Source organism: Mesoplodon mirus (assembly GCF_964341445.2).
Source record: "Mesoplodon mirus genome assembly, contig: SUPER_14_unloc_4, whole genome shotgun sequence".
Lineage (NCBI taxonomy): Eukaryota > Metazoa > Chordata > Mammalia > Artiodactyla > Ziphiidae > Mesoplodon > Mesoplodon mirus.
The window spans coordinates 962,006-988,195 of record NW_028295741.1 but is presented as its reverse complement, the minus strand read 5'-3'; the positions used below and the strand labels follow the sequence as shown (position 1 = coordinate 988,195).

Genomic DNA, 26,190 nt, shown 5'->3' with positions numbered 1-26,190 from the left:
TCAAACCCGTGTCCCCTGCATTAGCAGGCAGATTCTCAACCACTGCGCCACCAGGGAAGCCCCCAGCTCTTCTTGTAGCTCTTTGCTTTCCCACATAATATTTGTAAACATCTCATCAATTTCCAAGGGAAAAAATGCTGATGTTTTTATTGGGGTTTGATTGAGCCTATAGATCATTTTGAGGATTACTGATATCTTTGTAATATTGAATCTTCAAGCCATGAATATCACTATTTTTAAGAATTTCTCTTGGAGAAAAATAAAAGTGGATCCCATGTAATAAAATGTACATAAATAGACTCCAAAATATTTAAAGGACCTACATGTGAAAGATAAGTCTAGAAAGTTAATTTTTAAAAGGTAGAAATATATTTTTTCACCTGAGGAGTTTCAGAAGCACAGATGTTAAGAAATTATTGGTTTATTATCTTATAATTAAAGATTTCTATTCCATGAAGAACACAATAGAAAAATTTTAGAAACACGTGCCCAATTAGGAAAGGATACTTGTAATTGGTAAAACTGAAAAGGTATTAATAATCAGAATATGTAATAGAAATGAGGAAGAAAAAGATAGCATCCACATTAGAAAATGGGGCAAAAGTTGTAAGTAGACACTTATAGATGAAGCTACCAAGCATTTGAAAAAAAGATCAAACTTATTAGAAATCAGAGAAATTTAACTAAAACAAGATACTACTATACATTTAATACACTAGCAAAACGGTGATGAGTCGTCCAAATGAAGGTAAGTGGTTGCACAAAAACCTGACGTGCAACTCTTTGGTAATCTGGACTGGTGTAGCCGTTCAGGAAGTCAATCTGGCTATATTATTAAAGTATACATATTTGCTATGAAATAATTTCACTCGGGTATGTGTTCCAAAGAAATTCTCAGATACGTCTATAAACAAATGTAAGAAGATGTTTATTTTATTATCATTGGCATGGCAGTTGGAAGAGTACAGGTAAAATGTGGGTGCAGAAAATGGAACTCTATGAAACAAATTAGATAGAGGGGTGAATGTTTTTGTTTGTTTGTTTGTTTTTCTGCGGTACGTGGGCCTCTCGCTGTTGTGGCCTCTCCCGCTGCGGAGCACAGGCTCCGGACGTGCAGGCTCAGCAGCCATGGCTCACGGGCCCAGCCGCTCCACGGCATGTGGGATTTTCCCAGACTGGGGCATGAACCCGCGTCCCCTGCATCGGCAGGCAGACTCTCAACCACTGTGCCACCAGGGAAGCCTGGATGGGTGAATCTTAAAAATATACTCCTGAATGAAGGAAATAAACACCAGAATGAATTTTATGACACAATATTATTTATATGAATTGAAAATATACACAAGTGCACATTTTGCACAAGAACACACCCAAAAGAAAACACATCAAACAAATTAGAATGGTAGCTTACGGGGTAGAGAAGGGAGTGGAGGGTGCCATAGGGAACAGGAGGTGAATAAATAAAACTTAATCATGTTACCGTATTTCATCATGCTATATCCAAGATTTCACTTTCCTTGTAGTGGAAAGAAATCCTGTGTGCTATGTTGGCTTAAGTCAGGAATAGTTCTTGGAGGATATTTTCCTGAAAGAATTTGGAACACATTTTTGAAAAAATCTTTGTTTATACTATGGATGATCTTTTTTTGTTTGTTTTGTTTGTTTCTTTAATTTCTGTTTTGTGGGTGTGTGTGGGATCTACTTTATTTTTGTATTTCATTCATCTGATCTTATATTTTTCCATCTGCCTTCTTCAGTTTTATTATTCATTTATTAATTTCCTGAAATGGATGTTTTCTGAATCAATTTTCAACTTCCTTTCTACTTTATTTGTTTTGTTTTGTTTTGTTTTTGTTTTCCTTGCTGTACGCGGGCCTCTCACTGTTGTGGCCTCTCCCGTTGCGGAGCACAGGCTCCGGACGCCCAGGCTCAGCGGCCATGGCTCACGGGCCCAGCCGCTCCGTGGTGTGTGGGATCTTCCCGGACCAGGGCACGAACCCATGTCCCCTGCATCGGCAGGCGGACTCTCAACCACTGCGCCACCAGGGAAGCCCCCCTTGCTACTTTAATATATGCTTTTAAGGCTCAACATTTCCCTCTATGTATGTGTTCCAATCTCCAGATCCAATTATGAATTTGAATGTTTCTCTTCATGGTTCTGTCAATGTTTGCTTTATAAAGTATCAGCTGAAGTTATTAGTTTCTGAGAATTTGAAACTTTTATGACTGTGAAGTGTCCCTCCGTATGTCAAGTAATGCTTTTTCCTTCCCCTTAAAGTTCACTTGGTCAAATAGCAATGTCACAGATTTTATAATTACAGAAATAACTTGAGACCTAGGATGTTGATGTCTGTCTCTAGAAAGGATTTTCCCTTGCTTCTGCACGGGTTGTAAGATGCTAACAAAACACGTTCACCTTTACACAATTTCAGGGAATGAGGTGTTTTGGCGTTTGGCTTCAGTCCCTGCCAAAGAAAGCCCAGTTTCCTTCTCCCCTTATTCCAATGGTGAAACTCTTTGGGGTTTACCAGGAAGCCTTCGTGGCTGTTAATGCTTTTACGTCGCTTAGCCTCTTGAAGACGTCCAAAATTCGACTGAGTTTGTACGCCTTTCAATGAACAGAATCTACACTCTTCTGAGGCCTACACAGTAGAACGGCAAGACGGCCTGAGACCTTCTCAGGGATTCCGGAGAGTGAAAACCAGAGTGAAAACATGTAGTCCAGAGCTCGTGCCGGTAGACACCCCCGCACCCACCCTTGCATTCTGGGACATGTAGTCCAGAGCTCGTAAACTCGTGTAGCCCCATATACTGCAGCTACAGTAACGCCTCGCTGTAAAGGTTTACCCGCGGAATTCTGGGAAATATGGTCCAGGAGTTCCGGGTTAGTCGCAGGCACTTCCGCCCCAGGAGGACACGTAGCAGCCATGTTCTGCCTGGTGACGGTGTTTCAGGTCCGCTCTTCACGACCCATTCAAGCTTCCCCTTTGCAGACCTTTCATTTGGGGAGAAAGAGGAGGAGCGGCTAAAAGCGGAGGTTTGAGGGCCTGGAGTGGTGATGTACGTCCCGCGGGCGGAGCTTCTTTGCGTTTGGTAACGTAGCCGGGATGGGGTGGGCTCAGGTCGTGCCTCCTGGGGTTTGAGGGTCTCCCCGGTTTTCTTCACCCCTAACCTGACCCCGTCCCCCACCTATGAGCTAGCCCTACCGCTTCATACGGCGTCACACTGGGTGGGTTGCTTAACTCCTCTGTGCCTCCGTTGCTGTTCGGTAAAAGGGGGGAAAAAGGAATGCCTTGTTAATATAGTGTTGTGAGGAGAAACGAGATAGCACAAGTAAAAGGTCTACAACTGCCTGATACATTGTTGGTATTAATACTACGCTAATTCGGGAGGCACCCATTTCGCAGCGGGATTCTGTGAGCCCAGGAAGCTGAATTGTCCTGGACTCCTGGCCTGTTTTGGAAGGAGAGGACTTCTAGCTGGTACGGGGGCGGAAGGGGGTGCGGTATGAATTAGTGGGGATGGAAACACAGCCCTGGTATTTCACAGTCTCCTTTCCTTCCCCAGCCCTGGCTTCTCAAAAAGCACTGCACGGAGGAAGAGGCAGCAGAGCCCCACGTGAGTAGGACTTGGCATTCTTCTACTTAAGATATTCCTATAAATTGTAGAACGTATGAGACATGGGTAAGGATGATAACTGAGCCTTGGTCACTAATTTCCATTCTAAAAGCTTTATGCAGATGAACACATTTCCATCAGGCGGTGGCTCTGTGAATTGGTACTGCTGTTTTCTCTACTTTAAGGCAGGGAACACAACCCTGTTGGCCCATCCTCACCCAGATGGTAGGAGGCAGAGCTGGGGTTGGGACCCAGGCAGTTTGAGTCCAGCAGCTGAGTTTGCTAATCCCTTTGGTATATTCTCTTTGAGCATAGGGTACTGGCTAGGATCATATCATGAAAGGAGGTTGGGACTTAATTGTGGGGACCTTGAGAGCAAGGTTTAGGCTATTTTATGAGTGTTTAAGATAGTTTTCTCAACTGGGTCATTTATTTTATTTCAAATAATATGTATATCATAGAAGTAGCATAATCATTATGGAAAAATGCAGATATATACATAAAGAAAAATTTTAATTATCTGTAACTTTAGGATGTAAAGATAACAGTTGTTAATGTTTTAGTGCCTTTTTGTCTGGTTACTCTTTGTGTATGTTTCTGTGTAGTGGAGGCTGTTTTTTGTGGGACTGATGTTACACTGCAGTGCTACTCAAATTGTGTTCCACAAACCAGCGGCATTGGCATCACTTGGATAGAAATGCCCAGCCTTGAGCCCCATTCGAGACGTTCTGATTTATAATTTCTGCGTAGGGTGTCCAGGAGGCTGCATTCCAACAAGATCCCGCAGTAATTCACATGCACGTGAAAATTCGAGAAGCTCAAGAGAGGGTCTTTTCTGGAAACTGAGGCCGAGGAAATTGACCCTGCTGGATGTCACAGATAAAACTGAGCTGGCTTCACCAAAGGCCTACTTAGTCCAATGATTTTATTCCCCCACTAATTATTGTCAACTGTCAGGGCCCCTTTCAGAATCCTGAATTGAGCAGAAGACAGCTAGCAAGTGTAGAGTCAAAATGGAGGTCGTTAGAAGTTGTGAAGATATCTCTCTCCCAAGCTTTGGGGAGTGGAATCATTGCCATCTTTTGTACTAGATCGAACCCGGGCCCCCTGCATTGGGAATGTGGCGTCTTATCCACTGCACCACCAGGGAAGTCTCCCATTTATTTCTTAAACTTTCCTATATTTATAATGATATAATTACAATTCAGATTCCTGTCTTTTTTTCATTTGAATTAGGTATGGGCTGTCAAACTATTTTTTATTGTTGTTGCAGAATCCTGGCTTTTATTAGTTCTCTTTACCTCTGTGCATAATTGTCAAAAGGGTACTTCCTGTTTAAGAAGAAACTTAACGTATTTTTATACCTTTTGTAAAAAGTTGTCCATGTCAATTTAAATATTATTGTTGCAGTCACAAAATCTTTAGGAAGACAAGCAGAGATTTTCAGAAGTCTATAAAGACTCTCACATAACAGGGCAACAACGTACGACCTCCACATGTCTGACAGTCTTCTGTTGGTAGAAATCACATCTCTAAGGATAATTTCTAACTAAAATATCATCTGCTTTACCGCAGTTGCTAAGAAATAAGAAACCCTGACAGTGGTGTTCTCAGAGCTTCCTACCTTATGACGATCTCACGAGGTGGATGCCCGTGTTCTCCCCTACTGGCAGAAGACAGAACAGAGGCGAAGAGATGTGAATAATTTGCCCAGGGTGACACTGCTAGTGAATGGCGTAGCCTGATCAGAGCCCATGCATATTGACTCCAAAACCTACTCTGACTTACATGGTCTCTGTTTACCCCATACCCAGAATAAGAATGACCCCTGTGGAAGCCGCAGGCACACTGTGAGGGGGCCACTGTGTATGGCTGGGCAGGTCATTCCTCACACAGCCACTGAGGGGGTTCACGGGGGCATCTGGTATCTGCGTGGGGCTCTGCTCATCAAGCATAATCAGCTGTAGCCACCCCGAGGACTGGGAGCCTTGGTAATTCACAATGAGCACCACGTGGGTTAGTGACTTCTTTTTCTTTAAACCAGTTTCCAGTTTGACTTCTTCTTTCCCTGTCTGTCTTGCTAGGACTCTGCACTGCCCCAGAAGGAGAGAGAACATGAGCACATTCCAGGTGAGTAGAGCTTGCCTTTCTTGCTGTTAAAAACGCCATTTTTGTACTCAGGTTGGACACAGGTTTTCCTCTTTTTTTTCTTTTTCTTTTTTTTTTTGATTGGAGTATAGTTGATTTACAATGTATTAATTTCAGGTGTACAGCAAAGTGATTCAGTTATACATATATATACATATATTTTCAGATTCTTTTCCCTTATAGGTTATTATGAAATATTGGGTATAGTTCCATATGGGTTTTCTCTTTCAAGGAGAGTCTAAGCATATGAGGACCTGAGTGTGCCATGTGTGCTTTTTTTAAAATTCCTGTTAAATTTAATTGGTTTCGGTTTTAATTTTTGTTTTATTTCATCATTTTTTTTTATTTTACAAGTAAAAGAAAAATTAAGGGAAATGAAGGACATCTTCCAGTCTACTGCTTACCTGCTTACAAATTAGCTGCTTTTATATTTCTGTAATCTCTTCATCATATGTATTCATGGATGTGTATTTGTATTTATAACATAGATACAGTTTTAAATTGTTTTTTTCATTTAATACTAGCTAACATTCACTTTTAATTGCTTTATCCTGTTCCTGCAAACTTATGCACCTATTTTTTTTTTTTTCTGGTATGCGGGCCTCTCACTGTTGTGGCCTCTCCCGTTGCGGGGCACAGGCTCCGGACGCGCAGGCTCAGCGGCCATGGCTCACGGGCCCAGCTGCTCCGCGGCATGTGGGATCTTCCCGGACCGGGGCACGAACCCGTGTCCCCTGCATCGGCAGGCGGACTCTCAACCACTGCGCCACCAGGGGAGCCCTGCACCTATTCTTTAAACTATTCTTTATGCACAGACATTTAGTTTAAAGACTTCTCCTGTTTTAGGAGCACTACAGTGACAGTGTTCCTGATTTAACCTTTTTCTCAAAATATCTGTTCTGAAGAATATTGCCCCTTTTTGCCCTTAACATAGTAGGTTTAGGTATTCAGAATTTAAGAGGTATGTTTTACATGTGGTGCCTTGGATGTTTTTTGGTAGAATATCCAAATACGGCAGAGCACAGCAGGATCAAACTGCTGCTTCACGCAGAAAAAATCATGTATTGTTAGAAGTTTTCTCACGACCAGAGTTAGATTCAGTCTTCCCCATGCTTGAGTCAGACCCTTTGTGTATTTTATTTACCGATTTGTTTCTTTTTCCATCTTATATTTTTTTCTAATCAGAGTAATGCATGACCTTAGTTTAAAAAGTCCAGTGGTACTTAAAGCACTTGTCACTGCATAGACAGCTCAGAACAATTGTATAAAGAGGTGCTTGGTTTCATCTTTGTTTTAAATATAAAGAATCGGGGTTGTGAAAAAAGGAGGAACCAACTCAGACTCACCCAGAAAACCAAGGGTCTGGAGTCAGAGTATTGCATTCAAGCGAAAGACAGAAACGGGGAAAGAGAGAGTTTTCATTCAGAGACCTGGCATGGCCTTTTGGTTAGTTTCCACATATAACACTCCTTCTCAGCTGGTTCCCACCTCAGTGAGAAAGCAGGTGCCATCAAATACTGCCAGGACTAAATTGGTAACTGTTTCTGGGGCACTTGGCAATAATAATTAAACAGTGAAAGCTTTTTAGTTCAGGATCCAGTGGTTAGAATTCTAGGGAGTTTACTTATGAGTTGTCTGAGAGCCCCAGGTAAACACACAAAGCTTTCTCTTTCATAGCTGCACGTCCAGTGAGGCTGAGGAAAGTCAGTGTGTGGCATTGGCAGGATGGAAGGAGGGGGTGCTGGGAAGTCTGCACACCTCACAGGAGCCGGAGCAACTTCCCATCCTCCTCGTCTCCTCGGGGCTGCCCCTCTTCCACTGGCCACTGGGTATAAGATTGAGGTGGTGTTGTTTGCCGTAGGAGGCGGTGACCTTCAAGGACGTGGCCATGGCCTTCACAGAGGAGGAGCTGGGGCTGCTGGACTCGGCCCAGAGGAAGCTGTACCAGGATGTGATGGTGGAACACTTCGGGAACCTGGTCTCAGTGGGTGAGGACAGCCTTTCTCTGCGAGTGTCTTTGTGACCTTGGTGTTTCAAGGCTTTGGGCCTCTTGAGGTGGTTCCCTGAGTTTGGGGACCAGACTTTTGCAATTCCTGTGGGACACGAGAGGATGTCTCTGGTCTTTCCAAACAGTGTGTTTCAGGTCCTTTTCAATTATTTTGTAAAAGAACTGTAAACCGGCAGTATCTTGCTGTACCTTGTGTATTCTTCTTCAGATTTCCCTCCCTGCCATTAGTGGATCATAAAGCCAATTTATTGAGCCCTACGTGTGACTTTTTAATGAAATAAAATAGTATAGAAAATATCAGAGTTTCTTAGGAAGAGTACAACACATTGCAGCAGAAACTCTGGGCGATGGCATGAGTGGTGTGAGAGCCAGTGGGAACAGATTTCATGAAAAGAGACATTGGTTAGATATAGGTCATTCAAGCTTCGTTTTAGTAATGTATACTTTTCTACCTGTGTATCTAGGTTGTGAAATAAATGCTGTTTCTTCAGTGGGTCGTGATACAAAGTTTGAAAAACACAGCTTTCAATACCTTGAATATGCAGTTGGAACTCAAATTTCTAGTAAACTTTCGCTCTAGCCCGTTCATGTTAACTTGTGACTTTGCATGTTCTCATTCTTCAAACGAGATACAAAACATATAGAAAGAGAAGAGAGGCTTTGGTTGATGAATTCAGCAACCCAGATAGAAATTTAGGTGAGAACCAAGCAGCCGTGAGTTCCTGTGGTTAGCTCTCTATCTGTTTTGCTTCTCACCAGCCCTGTGCTGTCCATCACCTGGTCCCAGTTGGAAATCTCTTTCCAGGATTATTGCATAGTCTTTGTACTGGTCACCTGTTGCCACCCTTCTCCTCCCACAGTTTGTTCTTTAGGTGGCAAAGTGATCTTTTGTAACTTTAAGTCAGGTTATGTTCTTGTTTCAGAATTCTCTTGTGGCTTCTTTTACTTAGAATAAAAACCACTTAAAGTGGCTTCTAGAGCCTTCTGTGGGCTGCTGTTCGTTCTCCACCACCTCCCTGAATACACCACCTCTCCTCCCTCTTACCCTATCTTTTCCAGACCTGCAAAGGATGCTTCTGCCACAGAGCCTTTTCCTGGTCCTTCTCTCTGCCTGGAATACTCTTTCACCTGTAATCTTTTAGGCCTCTACTTCTTTCAGTCAGTCGCCTTAAAGATGAGGAGGTGGCTGTCCTCTGACCACCCTATGGAAAATACAGTCCTCTCTTTCTTACTCTCTCTGCCCTGCCTTGTTTTGTCTCTAAGCGTTTCACTCATGTACATTTTGTTCACCTGTTTCTCACCTCTCTTTCTTCCACTGGAGGGTAATCCAGGAGTGCAGGAGGAATTCGGTCTGTTATATGTTTATTGCTCACTAGCCTCAGTGCTTAGCATAGTCTTGGTACATGACAGGAACTCTTAAATATTTCTTGAATAAACGAATGAGTTAATGGATAGAGAAATTAGCCTTCCATGAAAATAGCTAGTAGGCGGTGAAAAAATCCGAGTGAATAAGGGATATTGCTAAATGTTTTTTTGTCTTCAAATGAATTCCTAGCCTAATTCTAACTTCTCAGGTGCCCATGATGTGTGTATGTGTGTGTTTGCCTTTCTGTACAAGTTGGCCCTCATCAACTTGCACAAAAAATATGTACAGAACCTGTAATTATAACCAAACTGAGTAAAATGCTTTCCCTGTGACTTTCCTTGAGCTCTCAGTAGCAGAGCAAATTCATTTGGGGAGGAAATACTGTTTTGAATGAGGATTCTTATGTCTACTTCTTAGGTAACCCTCCCATAGAAGGAAAGAAATTTCTACTTCCTTATCCCTTATACCAGGGGAGAACAGGTCTCAGAAAACAGCCAGCTGGTGAGTTAGCCTTTCCCTTAAAAGATTTGCCCCGCTGCGTCCCATTTGCCTCCTCCAAAGCCCACCTCACTAATAAGAAATCGATCTTTGTTAGCTGTACAAACATTTTGTGTGTGTGTGTGTGTGCATTTGTATGTATCTTGTAGAAGGCATTTTAGATAATGTCACCTTGAGTGCTTTGATCATTCTTTAATAGTTTCTAGTCTGTTTCTTCTCAATACTTATCACAGGCTATGGAATTTATTCCCAGCTCACTCATAAAGCCCATTCTTCACTTTGGAACTCATTCTTGTTAAAGACCAATGTATCTGTGTCCAAAAATTTTCCATGCTGTTTTTAAAGAGACAGCATTCTTCCCTAGCCTCTACATTTTGACTCCTGCTTGGCAGGGGGAGTGGAGGAACATATTAGGCAGCACAAATGCCTGAGAAGGATCCAGTGCATAGGTCTTCATGCTTTTTTTTAACCCCACTGATTCTTAGACCCTTTTTTTTTTTTTTCCCCGTACGCGGGCCTCTCACTGTTGTGGCCTCTCCCGTTGCGGAGCACAGGCTCCGGACGCGCAGGCTCAGCGGCCATGGCTCACGGGCCCAGCCGCTCCGCGGCATATGGGATCCTCCCAGACCGGGGCACGAACCCGCATCCCCTGCATCGGCAGGCGGACTCTCAACCACTGCGCCACCAGGGAGGCCGACCCTTTTTTAAAATTAATTAATTGTTGGTTGCATTGGGTCTTGGTTGCTGCATATGGGCTTTTCTCTCGTTGTGGTGAGTGGGAGCAGCTCTTCGTTGTGGTGCGCAGGCTTCTCAGTGCAGTGGATTCTCTTGTTTCAGAGCACGGTCTCTAGGAACGCGGGCTTCAGTAGTTGTGGCACGTGGGCTCAGTAGTTGTGGCTCACGGGCTTAGTTGCTCTGCGGCATGTGGGATCTTCCCGGACCAGGGCTCGAACCTGTGTCCCCTGCACTGGCAGGCAGATTATTAACCACTGTGCCACCGGGGCAGTCCCGGTTTTTAGCCCCTTTCATATCCTCCTCAGCACTAACCCCCTTGGTGTGCTGCCGCCTCGGGTGCAGCCTTTCAACTTAAGCCAAACTGTACTTTCCAGTCCTTTTCCTGTATCTGATACCTGACTTGTAAAAGCTGTTTCGCTTCTCTGACTTGGTTCAAACTTAACCTGGGATTCAGAATTGTAGAGAATCCTAGAAATCAAACTGAGTTCACCTGTGCATGCATTTCTTGAGCCCTGACTAACTGCTAGGCACTGTTAAAGCTGTGAGCACAGCAAAATGCTTGTCTTTATTGATACTGTGTTATGGTAGGAATGACATGTAATTTTTGAAAGATGATTGAAATAGTATGTCCGAGTAGTCATTTGGTTTTAAATGGGTTTCATTAATGCTAAGTATTTGGGAGTTTAACAGACCATCTCTTGGTTTCTGTTAGTATATAAACCAGAGAACTTCATTTGTCGTGCGAAAGATAAGCTGAACCATCCTGAGGTTCATTAAAGTCCCATACTGTGTCTTAAGTGTAAAATCTTGAATCTTTGAACAAAGCTTTCACGTGTCCACATCTCTGAATTCTCTGTCCCTCTAGAAGAAAACAATCAAAGTGAGTTGAGGGCCGTTCAAGACAGAGGATCACGTGAAGAGCTTTCCTGCTGGCAAATCTGGCAACAAATTGCAAATGACTTAACCAGATGCCAAGACTCCATGATAAATAGTTGTCAGTTCCACAAACAAGGTGATTCCCCCTGCCAGATTGGGGCAGGACTCTATTCAAATTTCTGAAGATGAGAACCGTATATTAAATGATAAAGCAGGTGATCCCAGTAGTCCTGGAAATCCAAGGTTTGCAACTTTGAGAGCCCAGGATTCTTGGAGGAAAACTTCATTGGCTGAGTCACAGAATTATCAGAATAGACACCAGCAAATTTCCATGAAAAATAAACTGTGTCAGTGTAAAGAGGATGTTGACACCATCAGTTGGATTTCACATCACCTTGATGCTCATGGAGTACACAAGGGTCAAAAACCTTACGGCTACAGTGATTATAGAAAAGATAGCACGAGGGTTTCAACACTGGATCAGAATACTATGATTCACACGGGACAAAAACCTTACCAGTGTAATGAATGTAAAGAAACCTTCACCGATCTCTCCACCTTTGATCTTCACCAGCAATTACACTCAAAAGAGAAGTCTCATACGTGCAGTGAGTGTGGAAAAGGCTTCCGTTACAGCTCGGTTCTTCATATTCATCAGAGAGTTCACGTGGGAGGAGAAAACAGTGAGTGTGATGAGTGTGGCAAGGAGTTCAGTCAGAGCTCCCAGCTGCAGACTCCTCAGAAAGTCCACACTGTAGAGAAACCATTCAAATGTGGGGAATGTGGGAAAGGCTTCAGTCGTAGGTCAGCACTTAACTATTCATTGTAAAGTCCACACGGGAGAGAAACCTTATAATTGTGAGGAGTGTGGGAGGGCCTTCAGTCAGGCCTCTCACCTTCAGGACCATCAGAGAGTCCACACTGGGGAGAAAGCATTCAAATGTGACACATGTGATAAGAGCTTCAGTCGGAATTCACACCTTCAGTCCCATCAGAGAGTCCATACGGGAGAGAAACCGTACAAATGTGAGGAGTGTGGGAAGGGCTTCATTTGTAGCTCAAATCTATACATTCATCAGAGGGTCCACACAGGAGAAAAACCCTACAAATGTGAGGAATGTGGGAAAGGCTTTAGTCGGCCTTCAAGTCTTCAGGCCCATCAGGGAGTCCACACTGGAGAGAAATCATGCATACGTAATGTGTGTGGTAAAGGCTTTACTCTGAGTTCAAACCTTCAGGCACATCAAAGAGTCCATACAGGAGAGAAACCATACAACTGTAAGGAGTGTGGGAAGAGCTTCAGGAGGAACTCCCATTATCAAGTTCATCTGGTTGTCCACACAGGGGAGAAGCCCTATAAATGTGAGGTATGTGGGAAGGGCTTCCGTCAGAGTTCATATCTTCAAATCCATCAGAAGGCCCACAGTGTAGAGAAACCTTACAAGTGTGAGGAGTGTGGGCAGGGCTTCAATCAGAGTTCACGACTTCAGATCCACCAGCTGATCCATACCGGTGAGAAACCATACAAATGTGAAGAGTGTGGGAAGGGATTCAGTCGTAGAGCAGATCTTAAAATTCATTGCAGAATCCACACCGGAGAGAAACCGTATAATTGTGAGGAGTGTGGGAAAGTCTTCAGGCAGGCCTCAAATCTTCTGGCCCATGAGAGAGTCCACAGCAGAGAAAAACCATTCAAATGTGAAGAGTGTGGGAAGAGCTTTGGTTGGAGTTCACACCTTCAAGCCCATCAAAAAGTCCACACTGGAGAAAAGCCATACAAATGTGAGGAGTGTGGGAAGGGCTTCAAGTGGAGCCTGAACCTCGACATGCATCAGAGGGTCCACACAGGAGAGAAACCATATAAGTGTGGGGAGTGTGGGAAGCACTTCATTCAGGCCTCAAGTCTTCAGCTTCATCAAAGCGTCCACACTGGAGAGAAGCCGTACAGATGTGACAGATGCAGTAAGGTCTTCAGTCGGCCTTCACAGCTACAGTCTCATCAAAGAGTGCACACAGGGGAGAAGCCTTACAAGTGTGAGACCTGTGGTAAGAGCTTCAGTTGGCGCTCCAGTCTAACAGTTCATCACAGAATCCATGCTGCTGATAAATCCTATAAAAGTGATAGGAGTGGTAAGACCATCAGAGATCCCACACACGAAGAAAGTTCCATAAAATGATTAAAACAAAAACAAAAACAACTCAGGTGTCATGTGAATTCTTCCAGTCATCAAGTTCAAAAGAAAAAAAATCATTTCTTTCATTAAAGTCAGTGTTTCAGCCATAGCTCAACATGTCCCAGTAGTCAGGAGGCCACACGGCAGAGAACTCTGGTAAATGGTGTAGTAAGTTTGAACCTTGACCTCTATTAAATATTAGGGGAGAAGCCTTAGTGTGAGTTTTAGCAGGCCTTGTACAAAAGTATGATGAACATGCCAAAATGTATGCCCATTACAACGTAAATTCCACGAACGCAGCGACGTTTGTTCTGAATCTACAGTCTGAACATTGTCAGCTACTTTGTAGGTGCTCGATATTTGTTCAGTTAATGAATGAGGAAAAACTTTTTGAAAATTATGTTGCAATCCCCTCCAAAATTTCATAAAAATTTGTATTCAGAGCAGTTAACCTAAATCTGGCCTTAAAAGTAATTCAGGGAGACAAAAATTTGAAGTGTTAGAAAACCACTCAGTATTGCAATTTGTAATATTAATGTGGCATCGTCCTGTTACGATGAGCTCCATTTGTCTCCCCCCAGCCTCGCTTCAAGTTGGATCTTATCTTGGACTTTGTCTATCTAATATTCTGTGAATCTTATACAGTACAAATGTAGTTATCTTTTGTGACAGTATAGACTTACTGAAAATGGATTGTTCATCTTGCAATACAGAAAACATACTGTTGACCCTTTTTTCAAGAATGTCAAGGCAGAGGTTTAAGTGTCAGAAAGAGTTACTAATGACAGTGACAGAGGACAAACATTTCTTAGTAAATGAACTGATCGTTGGTTTCTTATTCACTACATTTCCGTCTAGGTTTTGATGTGATTGTCTCCCAAGGGTTTTAGCATTACTTTCATCAAGACTTCTTAAGTAGAGAAAAGAGGCTGTTTGAAGTAGATTACTTTTGTCAAGTTCTCTATCTCCTTACTCCTCTCTGGCCTGAGATAAAAAGAAAAAAATTATTTGTTGAAATTTGGTAATTTCATCAAACATATTTATTCAACGACTGACTTGCACACTTTTTCCTAGCGGTGGATTGAAAAATTGATTTTCAAAGTGAAGTTGCTGAGTACATATCAAAACATAGAACGTGCGTCCCTTTGATATAGAAATCACAGAATAGGACCTTATAATTAGGAAATTCAAATAGAAAAGGTGAGTAGCATGTCAATGTTACTAAATTTTGTAAAAGTGAAATATTCAATAGGAATGTCTTTATATTTTAAGATAGTTATGTAATAACAGGTCTGTTAAAATGATGGCTTAAACTTAATGACAGAAGCATGTAACAGTTTAATGTATTTTAGGTAGGTACATCACATACCTTAATCAAACATGTATGTGTATGTGTTAATGCATCCTATCATCTGTAAAGGGATATTCACCCTTATGTAAACAGTGGCAAGATTTTCAGGGATTTTTTCCACACGTAACTTCCATATTTTAAATTTTTCATTGAGCATCAATTTTCCAGTAAAATACTGTTATTTTTATAGTAACATAGGTAGTAAAATAATGTAAAATATAATATTAAAAATTACTAAGAACATATTAATCCCTCACAGTGAGAAATCCTATCATCATGAGGTATACATATATATGGCCAAAATTAAGGAATAGACCTCTAGAAATCAGTTATAAAAAGAAAAAAATGTATATGGTTATTCAAAGATACAGAATAGTAGTCAGTGTAACGGTATATTTATAATTAATGCATTTGAAGTTTAGGATAAATCCATGCAGCCCAGAATATTCTGTTTTAATTCCAACAGTAGAAATTTACACATCCTAGTTCTCCTCATCAGGCTTCCTTACTGGGTGAATGGATGGATAGCTCGGGGTACCGGCTTGTCCTTTCAAGTGCTTGGTCTGACTGGAGAAGTAGCTGGGTCGTTCCAGACACTATGACACAGAGAACCATTAGCTGTGGGAAAAAAGGAATTTACCCCCCAAAAAACTTTTTTAAATTGTTTACAAAGTAACAGTGATTGGGCAAATCCTGAAGATAGAGAGTGGAAATAGGTAAGTTTTAGAGGTAAAATTTATCAACGGTTCCCTAAGGAAAAATGTGCATAGGGAAGAAACCTCGACTGATGGGAACAAGTTGTTAAGGAGGAGGTTTGCATACCATTTCCTACTTCTTAGTCATTTCACTGATGTTTAACACTTACTTGGTTAAAGGGCTTTACTCAGCAAAAGATGTATTTAATGTGAGAGGCAGGTTTCCAAGATTGGTTTCCTAGACCACACCTTCACATGTGTATGTGAAGTCCATGCTACCTCAAATTGCATTGCATTAGATGTCAGAAATCCTAGGGCTTTCTTGTTTGGTTTGGTTTGGTAGCTATCAAACCACCAACTCTCAAGGTAATTTGTAGTTTAGTGAGTTAAGTCAAGGGCTGGAAAACTACCTCCTGTGAGCCCAACCTGGCTCATTGCCTTTAAAGCTTTATTGGAACATAAAAGCTCTTTATTGGCCCATCCATTTATTTACCATCTTTGAGTGTTTCCCATTGTGCTGACAGTGTTCAGTGGTTGTGACGAGCACTGATGGCCCACAAAACCTAAAATATTTACTTTCTGGCCCTTGAGAGAAAAAGTCTGTTGATCCCTGTTGTAAGCCCAAAAGGTTTGTCTCTGTAAGTGAAAGACCACAAGTAGAGCAGAACTTAGACTTGGTTCAGTGAGGATTCCAGAGAGGTTTCCTTTTTGATTCTCATATCTGCCCTTCTGGTTGACCTTGTTCTTTAGTTTGGTTCAAAGACAGTGGTAGCAACTAGGGACTACCTGTTTCTTTCTTCACATTCAATGAAAGAGCTGCTCTTCCATTCTTAGTGTTGAGTAGTTCACAACTCACTCCCAGTGCATGGCTTCCTCTAACCTTGACTCCCACCTATGCTAAAGACTAAGTCTTTAGCTTTGTATCCGGTTCCATTGGCCTTTGTAGGGCCTTCAGTTTCAACTCCCAGTTGATAGCTTGAGCTCGAAATCTCTTTTTAGCGTTGGGGATTTTCTGTCTTAGCTTTGAGCTTGGCTACATAAGCAACACTTTGGGGGACTTGTTATAATCAGCATTTCTATCTTTCTTTCCTTCCTTTTTATTTATTTATTTTTTTAAGTGGATCCAAAGTCAAATTCAGTCAGTGGCTGAATGACAACACATTGATTCACAACCTTGTAGATTCTCTTATGTCCTAGGGCATCAGTGGGAAGGAGTAGAATCCTGGAAATTTGAGGTGGAAATACATGGGCAGATTCCAACAAAGCTGAGGCCTGTGACCTCTGACCTGTGACCTCTTAGTTGAGCCTGCTGTGCTATTAGAAGGAAGTCTGCCTCTACTCTGAGATAGTTTCCTTGCAGGGGTCTGTGGATCCTCAAGACTTGCCTCCACTACCTCTCGTTTTTCCAGACCTAGTAATCAGACTAGAGTCCTTGAAATGGGGACGGGAGCAGGGAAGGGGTGGGTACCCACCGGGTATAAAGGATGACCATGAGGAGACACTATCTGCTAAAATAAGGAATTTTATAATTTATATCAATAGAAACCTGAGAAATAATGTGTGTGGATTTTGTAGGTATTGAAGCAGGTGGGAGTAATGTAATATTGGGTTAGGCTGGATTTGTTGATACGAGTGCATTCAACACCCATTCCAGACTCAGCGTGTTAGCTTGGCTACCTGGGAATGCCTTCAACAGTTTGCTCAAATGACTGAAACCTGTACCCAAAGTGAGCGTATGCTAAAGTCAAAATGCCAGGACTTTCTAAGTATGTTGTAGCAAAATTTCTTGGCGTTGGCATGACTGACATTTTGAACTGGATAGCTCTTCGTTGTTGGGAGCTGTCCTGTGCAATGTAAGATGGGCCAGTGGCACATACTCTTCCCTGCCACCCTAGTTGTAACAATCAAAAGTGCCTTGAGGGCTTCCCTGGTGGCGCAGTGATGGAGAGTCCGCCTGCCGATGCAGGGGACACGGGTTTGTGCCCCGGTCCGGGAAGATCCCACATGCCGCGGGGCAGCTGGGCCCGTGAGCCATGGCCGCTGAGCCTGCGCGTCCGGAGCCTGTGCTCCGCAACGGGAGAGACCACAACAGTGAGAGGCCCGCGTACCAAAAAAAAAAAAAAAGTGCCTTGATACATCCGTGTGCACCAGCCACGTGGGGCTCATTCATAACACAGCTCCTTAAAGAAAAAAGTCTCAAGGGGCATCCCTGGTGGCACAGTGGTTGAGAGTCCGCCTGCCGATGCAGGGGACATGGGTCCGTGCCAGGGCCTGGGAAGATCCCACGTGCCATGGAGCAGCTAGGCCCGTGAGCCACGGCCACTGAGCCTGTGCGTCCAGAGCTTGTGCTCCACAACAGGAGAGGCCACAACAGTGAGAGGCCCGCGTACCACAAAAGAAAAAAAAATTCTCAAGACACTGCCACATATATCCTGGGAGGGGGGACCAAAAGTGTCCCCAGCTGAGAACCACCACTGTAGAAGGTTTACAAAGGCATAGGAATGCCAGACCACTGGAGTGGATTTATCACATAAGATCTGCTCACCCAAACCCCGTATGTGCCCTGGGAGGGCTCAGAGGACACTTGCTTTGCCAGAGGTTTAAGAAACGTATTGGTGAGGGGAGCGTTAGCAGTCTTGGAATGCTCTATAGCTGCTCTTCTCTGCAGGCCAGGAATGAGAGGGAAATTATGTCATCATAATGGGCTCCCTAAATTCAGTGAGGCTAATGGGATCGTGTGGCATCATTGGTCAAGTGGAAACACTTCATTGGCAGAGATAAAGTGAGCGTGTTTTTCACAATGAACAGCAAAATGAAAGGGCTCATTAGAATGCTTTGATACACAGAGATTTTTTATATTTGCTCATGTGCTATCTCTAGGGCTGAAATAAATGGGAAGTCTACTAATACCCTACTTGATTTGAATCAGGAGAAAAGCTCTAGGTCTGATGAACATGTCTGACCGGAATCAACATGGGAGTTGTGCTCCCTCAGCCAATTCGATAACATGAGTCAGTTCCCATTTCCAGAGCATCTTGAATGAAGGGCAGGCCAGGTCCCCTTGAGGGAGGATATACCCTGGTTTACTACCAACTATCCCGAGGGTGCTTTCTTCTCCCTGGAAGGGATAAAACAACTGAGGTAGAACAGGAAGAGACAAGAAGCACTCCAAGCTCTGCTGGTCAGGGTTACCCTCCAGCATTGCCTTAATGCTCAGAGCCACACACACCACAGTGAGCTTGGCTCCAGATCAACTACCACGCAACGAAGGTTCTGGAACATTTCCATATCTCGGGGGACCTCATTTCCACGTGACTCTCTTTCATATTCCCCTTTGTTACAGAAGGCTAGGTCCAGTGGTCCGGGTGAGATCTCGGCTCAGGCCCAAGGCTCTCAGACCTCAAAGTTCTGGTCCTGCAAGGGCCCCTGTCCTCTCTTGAGACCACTCCTGGCTCTCTCTGCCGAGAAGGAGCTGCTGGCAGTACGCCCTCTAAGAGTTGAGGTCCATCGTGCAGACCCAGAGAAAACTCCTAGGAAAAGGCTCCACATTCTTATTGAAGTCAACAGAGCTCAATTCCTTTGGAAGTGCTGGGTGTGTCCCAAGTTGATGCAACTTCAGAGCCATTAGGTCAACCAGCACATGTGTGCGGCTCCTTCCCTTAGACTCCTCTGGGCCCTCATGACATAGGCTCAGAAGACTGCCAGCCTCAAGCCTTACCTCTTCCAAGACCACACCGTCTCCAGGATCTTCTGTCCCATGAATCTCAGTTGCTGTGTGGAAATCAAAAGAGAGGAAAGAGCCTGCCTACGGGGCCTCTTTGGGCTGGGGCCTTCTTGCTTCTCTTCCTCCTCCTCCTCGTCCTCCTTGTCCTCCTTGTCCTCCTCCTCGGGGTGATTTCGGATTCCACATTGCCCATCCACTGGGCCATGTTGAGATGAAAGATACGGCAGCTGAAGCCCTCCAGGACGCCGCCCTTCACGTGCTGCTGGAGGACCTCCAAGGTGGGGAAGACCCGGCAGCAGGCCATGCACCTGAAGCCAGTCTCCATGGTCACCATCCAGTCCGGTGTCTTGGCCCTGGGTGTCTCCTCGACGGCAGGTGACCCTGATGGGCTGCCTGGCTCTGCCCTTTCCTCATACTCTTTCTCCTCCCCAGTGGGCTCACTGTCAGACAGGAGGTTTTCGGTGGACACATCAGAGGGGTAAGTGTCTACTGTGCATGCATCCTCAGGAAGGGTCACTTCTTCTATCCTCAGCTGCTTTTCAGGCAACTCCAAGGGTTTCTTTGTCTTCCAGGAGACAGCAACACCCTTGTTCACTTGTACCTGCATGTAGTATATTTTCATGCCCCTTTCCTCTTTGTCTGTGTGCAGATTGTTCTTACAGGGTGAAGAGGGTGAGGAGGAGACACAGTGTGATGGGGGAGCGGTCTCCCCTTTTTCCTGAACCTGGGCTAGGGGTGCGGTAGGCTGGGCAGTGTCTCGATGTGATCGCCGGATTCCTGAAAAAGGAAATTAAAATCATAATAACATGCATGGGCCATGCCAGAAGCTGAGGGAGCAAGTGTGGTAGACGAGAGAGGGACATTTGCATGACGTAGCTATGTCGTGAGCTTGGTGTCTGTTGGCCGTAGGAGGCAGTGGTGTATCTGGTGTCATCTGTGGGCTTTTTTCTGCGTGTTGGGGTATACTGGAGCGGTGTCTGTATACACGGGTGTGGAGTACAGTGGTGAGGACTGTGGTATGTCAGGGATGCGGATGGATGCGTGTATGACGAGGAGTGTGAGTTTGGGAATACCGGTGGTGCATTCCTTGTGGAATGGGGCGGTGGTGCAGGAGGAGAGTACTGTGGATCACGTGCTTGGGGATCCTGTGTGCACTGAGAAGGGCTGTGCCTGGAGGGCGCATGTGTGTGTGAGCTGTGTGGACCTGAGCTGGATGGTCCTGCTCTCAGGCTGGAGGTTTGTGATGCAGAACTATGTCCTTCTCTGGAAGCAAAGGCAAAGAGAAACCCTACATTTTCTTCTGAAGATGCTTAATCTGGTCCCTCTTCCCTGAACCTCAAGTCCAGACCTTTCCGGCCCCTGCTCCTTGACTTCCCCACCATGGTAGTACCAGGATTCACACCCGCCCCCCACCCCTGACTCAGCTGGGATCCACGCCCTCGTAACAGCTCAGCCATCCGGCCCAGGCTCCTCCACAGAGCCCTCATCACCTCTGATGACCCTGGGTTTCCTCTCAGCCTCCCTGGGATCTGTGTGCCTCCTGCCTCACAGCCAAGCACCCCCTCACCTGAGGAGCCCCGCGCCCTTACCGGCGTAGATGAGCTTGCATGGAGAAGAAGCACAGGAGAAGTGTTTAGGGGCAGAGGAGACCTCCCCTGCCCCTGGGCTGCAGCCTTGGGCCACCACAGTGGATCCAAGCCGAGGGGGATCCTCTTGTGACTTCGAGATTCCTGAGGGAGGAATGAAAGGCTCAGGGTGGGTTCATCAGTCCTCTGTCCACAAATATTTACTGAGAGTGACACGTGTCAGGTGCAGTGAATACACACAGTTGAGAGTGTGGTTCATCCTGCTCATCTCTGCACTACGACACACACACACACACAGACACAGTCACACACACACACACACAGGAACATAGAGAAAAATATTCTGAATGGTTAGGGGCAGTCCTTGCCTTCCCCAGCCTGTCCCAGCCACTGCCTGAAAATCTGCCTGCTGTCTAGACCTCCATTGCCAGGGCCAACCCTACAGTCTCCAGTGTCCTGGGCCTGGAAGGAGCTACTGGGCTCTAATCTGGGGCAGAGACGTTTCGCTGGAACTCTGGGGTGACCACCCCCGCCCAGGGCAAGCTACTCGCCTACATTTAATGCACGCCGGCACCCCGTGGCCCGTGGCTCTCAGAGCTCCCCGCAGGACCCTGAGGACATTTCTCACCCCCGCCCACGTGGTCTCAGTCTCTGGAAATCCCTTCCTTTCCCTTGATCTCCTTTGGGCAATTCTTCCTGTTGAAGGAATAAAACCTCCTTGCTTTCAATATGACACCAACCCTAGACAAACAATCTTCTTTCGAACAGCATTCCACTTGTCAAGATACTTTTCAACAGGGCCTTCAACTCATGGGGCTTCTCTTTCCACTTTGGTAAAAGAGGCCAAGCAACCCATGGGTCTCTCTCAGCATCCTTGCATCCTTCACATCCCCCACCTCATGTCCACAGGGAAAGATCCAAGAGCATAAGAGAGAAATCGGGGACTGAGAAAAGCTGCACCTCTAGGTCTGTGCAAGCAGGATGCAGCCTGCTGTGAGTCCGACAAAGCTCCAGGCCCGGCAGCCCCAGGAGAGAGTCCCCAGACCAGCGGAGCTGACCTCCCATCTCCCAGGGGGCATCTGGCCGTTCTGTGCCATCTCACACCACAGGGACCCTCCGGATGGATACGGCAGCATCAGTGAGACGAGGTCTCTCGCTCCCTGCTTCACAGGTGACACGTTCTCAGTCCCCCGCTTCCTAGAGAAGCTTCAGTTTGGCAGAAACCCATGTGCCCCAGCAAGTTGCCCCCCACATACCTCCTCCGTTCTCGGCAGTTTCCTGGGACTCTTCATTTTCCAGATGTTTCCTCTTTTGTCGCCGTTTCATGGTACTAACTAGAAGTCTCCCTTAGAAGATGCCTCAAGAGATGTCCAACTCCTCCTCTTCCCTACAGGTTGGCCCTTCTTGGCTCTTGGGCAATCCGTTGAAATGATTCAATACAAACAAAAATAGTCAAGTCTCCTAAATGGCTGAAAAACTTGTACCACTTAGTGAACCAGGAGTACTGCCTAGTGCTCACCAGGGCTGTTCAGTTTCCAAGGTTGCCAGGCGCACAGCAGGATTCTGTGACCTCAATGATGACATCAGAGCATTCTGTGGACCTAGGTTCAGCACAGTCACTGCAATAGCACAGGCCCCGTTTTCAAGAACAATTCCTGTTTCCCAGCCGAAGCTTTCCCATGAAAGGGAAAGGTTCATGCCATATCTATTATAAGTTGTATCATACCATATCTATTATAAAATGAACATTTTGATTGGAGATCTTTTAATATCTTTTCTAGAGAGATTTAATATGAATATTTTAAATGGTCTCCAGTTTCCCTGTGGATTATTGACATTTTAAACTCTGCACTTCAATTTTCCCTCAATACGTGTAATTTTGTCACAGCTATTTCTGTACTTAAAAATGAGTAACTATATAATTGATTTCTTCATTTTTTTCCCATCTCTTTCCAAGGTACTGAATTTGATTGTGTCTTACGAATGAGTGAAAAATGCGAGTCCGTGAGTCAGGACATTGGGCCCTTTACCAAGTAACTCAACCTGTCTGGTCTTCAGCTTCTGTCTGTGCGATCGAGAGGCTTGGCCTAGTTGACTTTTCAAATGCTGTGTTTCTTTGATTCACTCTCACGTACTGATCTGCTACTTAGAAAGAGGGCGTGTTCTCATAAAGTAAGAACAGTCGTTTTTTAATCCTTTGTTTGGGCGGAGTTTAAGTGGTCGTACACAGTTTGTCAGTTTTATTTACTTTTACGTATGCTTAGTTTAAGTAATTTATATGGCTCTTGTGACAATTTTCAGATCTTATTTTTTTCTTATTTTTTTTTTACAGTTTCTAATTTGCTATCGCCTGTATAGAGGAGCGTGATTGACTTTTAAAATTTATTGATCTTGTATGTGTGTGCCTTGTTGAACCGTCTTATTAGTTCCTGCTAGTTTATCTGTGGGTTCTTTTGGGTTTCCTAGATAAATGAACATATTAAATGTAAATAATGTGTTCATTGGATAAAGTTCATCTTCTTGCATCTCTCTATATAGAAGCAATATGTTGAATTGATTTAAATATTTAAATACTTACATACCTGTTATCACATTCTAACATTCTTTATCTTATTTTCTTTCAATCAATATTATGTTTTCAAGATTTATCCACGTGAAATCATATAGATCTAGGTCTTTGATTTTTGACTGTTTGATATTATTTCATCACATGCATATAGCATCATTTATTTTCCATTCAAGCATTATTGGACAATTGGATTGTTTCCCTCCCTTCTCTAGAACAAACAACATTTCCTAGAATATCCCTGAAGATGTCTGACAGTCGAGAAGGGCCAGGCTGCCCGAAGGATTGCTACTTGCTTTTAGCCACCTTCCAACAGGCCGTCTCCAGCCAGCAATTTGAAGCACAGCTGAAATGAGAACTGCCCCAAATGTGAAGATCTTAGGAGCTTCCTAGAAGGTGGGAGGTTAATGATAGGCATCCTGCTGGGATCCCAGGGGAGTCTGAGCTGGCCTGAAGCTCATCTTCCTCCTCCACCTCTCAAGAGAAATGTGGAGGAAAGAAGACTTCAAAAACTGTGAGCAGGCAGAGGGAGAGATATTGGGGGCCGAAGCTGTAACTGAGGTCTTGGAGAGGGCTGTGAGCACGCAGAGCCTCTAGAGAGCCAGGCTCTGCCTTCTGAGCACTTCTCCCCTAAGGCTGCTCATAATTCACGTGATACCAGCCATATAGAGCCGACTTGGCCCACACTGTCACAGAAAGCCTTATCAGAATCTCTTCTTCTTCATACACTCTTGTGTCTGTTACTTGGTTATTGCCTTTGGTACTCCAGTGATGTGAACCACAGTCGCCAGGGGATGGAGGACACTAGTGACCCATCTTGCTCTGTGGCCTCAGTCCACAGCTTGAGGGTAAGGGAAGAGACCAAATGAAGGTCAAGAAGGAAAGATGGAGTTTGAAGAGAACACCTGAGTTAAGGGTGTCTTCTCAAGTCTTGATGACTGAAATGTAGCTCCAGTACCTGAAGTCCTGCTTGTTCTCAAGGCTGACCGCGGGGCTGGGTGCACTCAGTGAAGGAACCGTATACACTTAGTATTTCCTTGCTTGCTTTCTCACACTTGCCCTCCTCTGATACACCCTCTGCAAGACTGATCTTCCCCTGAAACAACCTTCCACCTGCCACTGTCATCTCATGAACGTTTGCTTCCCCTTCCTAGTGTCCCCCTAGAATGCCATTGCAGCCAATTCATAATTTGATAATCATGCTGCTTACCATATTCTCAGCAACTTCTGAGAAATTTTATTCGCTTTATTCCATAGTCTTCACCCATCAATAATCTTCCTTAACTTCCTAGCTGCAGGTTAACCCATTCGGAATCATTTCTTTTTCTTTCTCTTCTTTGGCAAATCCTTTCTATCTTTTAAGGTCTTTTTCTTGTCTCTCTACCATCTTGCCTTCCTGAACTTCTTTTTTTTCCGTTTAAGTAACCTTTCAATCTCCTTCCCCAATTTCCTCATACACATTGAGAGTTTATTCCTCACACGTTAGACAGCGGTTTATGAATGGCCAGGCATAATGGACTCAGAATGAGTTGGCACCCCCGAGGTACCTGTCTTGCTGGGGAGCCACAGGTGAAGGGCTGTCTGCTGGACACATGTTTGCATGGAGTCAGGCTGAGTGGCCTCAGGGTGTTTGCTCTGCACTTGTGTGTGTTTCTCCCTAGTTGGTTTCCTTGTCCAGCCACCTGTGACCTCCCTCCATCCAGCCCAGGGAATCCTTCTCATCACAGGGGTAGGATGTTTGTCTCATTTTCCATCACATCCTTTCCGCAAAGTTTGGTTGTGAGTTGTTCCCATTCCAAAGACCTTTCCTCTTTGAAGAGAAAAGAGAAAATCTTGTCTCTCCTTTTCTCTCACTTCACTTCTGCTCTATTATCTCCTCCGTCCAGAATGGCCCACTGACTCAGATGGGTGTAGATCCAAAGATGGCAAGAAATGCCAGCAATTCTGAGATAATAATACGGATGGATCAGGAAAACTTGAAAACCTTTATCCCGCCACATTAAAAAAAATTGCACTTCCAGTGTATTCAGAGTCTCAGTGTAGAAACACAAATGATAGAGAAGTTGAATTACACTCAAGTTTTTCTTTCCTCCTTTCCTGATTTATTCTAATCCTCCAAGTTAACATGATGAACTCTTTGTTGTGTAAAGTTTCAGATATTTTCTACCCATGCACACTTTTCTTCTTTTCACATTAGAGTGTGAACTAGGTCACTTTCAACATGCTGTGATTCTGTGATTCACTGTCTCCCACCGAGTCATCCACGGATAAAGTCATCTGTTTCACGGAGAACTATTTCCAATAGCTAATAGCCAATGTCTGTGGAGTGCTTACTCTGTGTCGGTTTCTTGTAACTACTTTACAGATCATTTGTACAGCGTACCCATGGACCAGGTACAATTATGACCCCCAAGTGACAGATAAGTGCAGATAAGTACAAATAAATACAGAGGCCAAGTGACTTGCCCAAGACACTGGAGCAAATCAAAATCCATGCCTCTGTAATCATTTTGCTCTATTGCCTCTGTCTGGGAGGCTTGATGATTTGGCTACTAAAACCTTAAATATCATGTTCCATTTTTATATCTGTGACACAAGCGTGGGGCTGTGATACGGGGTAAGGAACCTGACTACTTTTGAAAACCCTTATGCACCTGGATGAAAGTAAGCCAGGGACTGCAAGCCATAGATTTAAGGTTTCCTACCAACTTTTAAAAATAGCTTCTTGAATGCAATTTATGTAGTGTCAAGTCTAGGATGTAGTCCAAATAGTAACAGAAAAATGGAGATATGTAGAAAAATACTTAAAGTTGACAAGTATTGGGAGTGTAGTATTTTTGGGGCC

General features: G+C 44.3%; 1 protein-coding gene across 1 annotated transcript; it reads right to left on the bottom strand.

The window, feature by feature from the left end:
• Positions 1 to 18,212: 18,212 nt before the first annotated feature.
• On the bottom strand, positions 18,213 to 22,105 carry LOC309816155 (protein FAM170A-like; the record flags this gene model as incomplete). The annotated part of the gene is made up of 4 exons (XM_082646812.1): positions 18,213 to 18,232; positions 19,416 to 19,970; positions 20,783 to 20,923; positions 22,036 to 22,105. The coding sequence occupies 4 exons, from the start codon at positions 22,103 to 22,105 to the stop codon at positions 18,213 to 18,215; spliced, it is 786 nt and encodes a 261-aa protein (XP_082502938.1).
• Between the last annotated feature and the right edge of the window lie 4,085 nt (positions 22,106 to 26,190).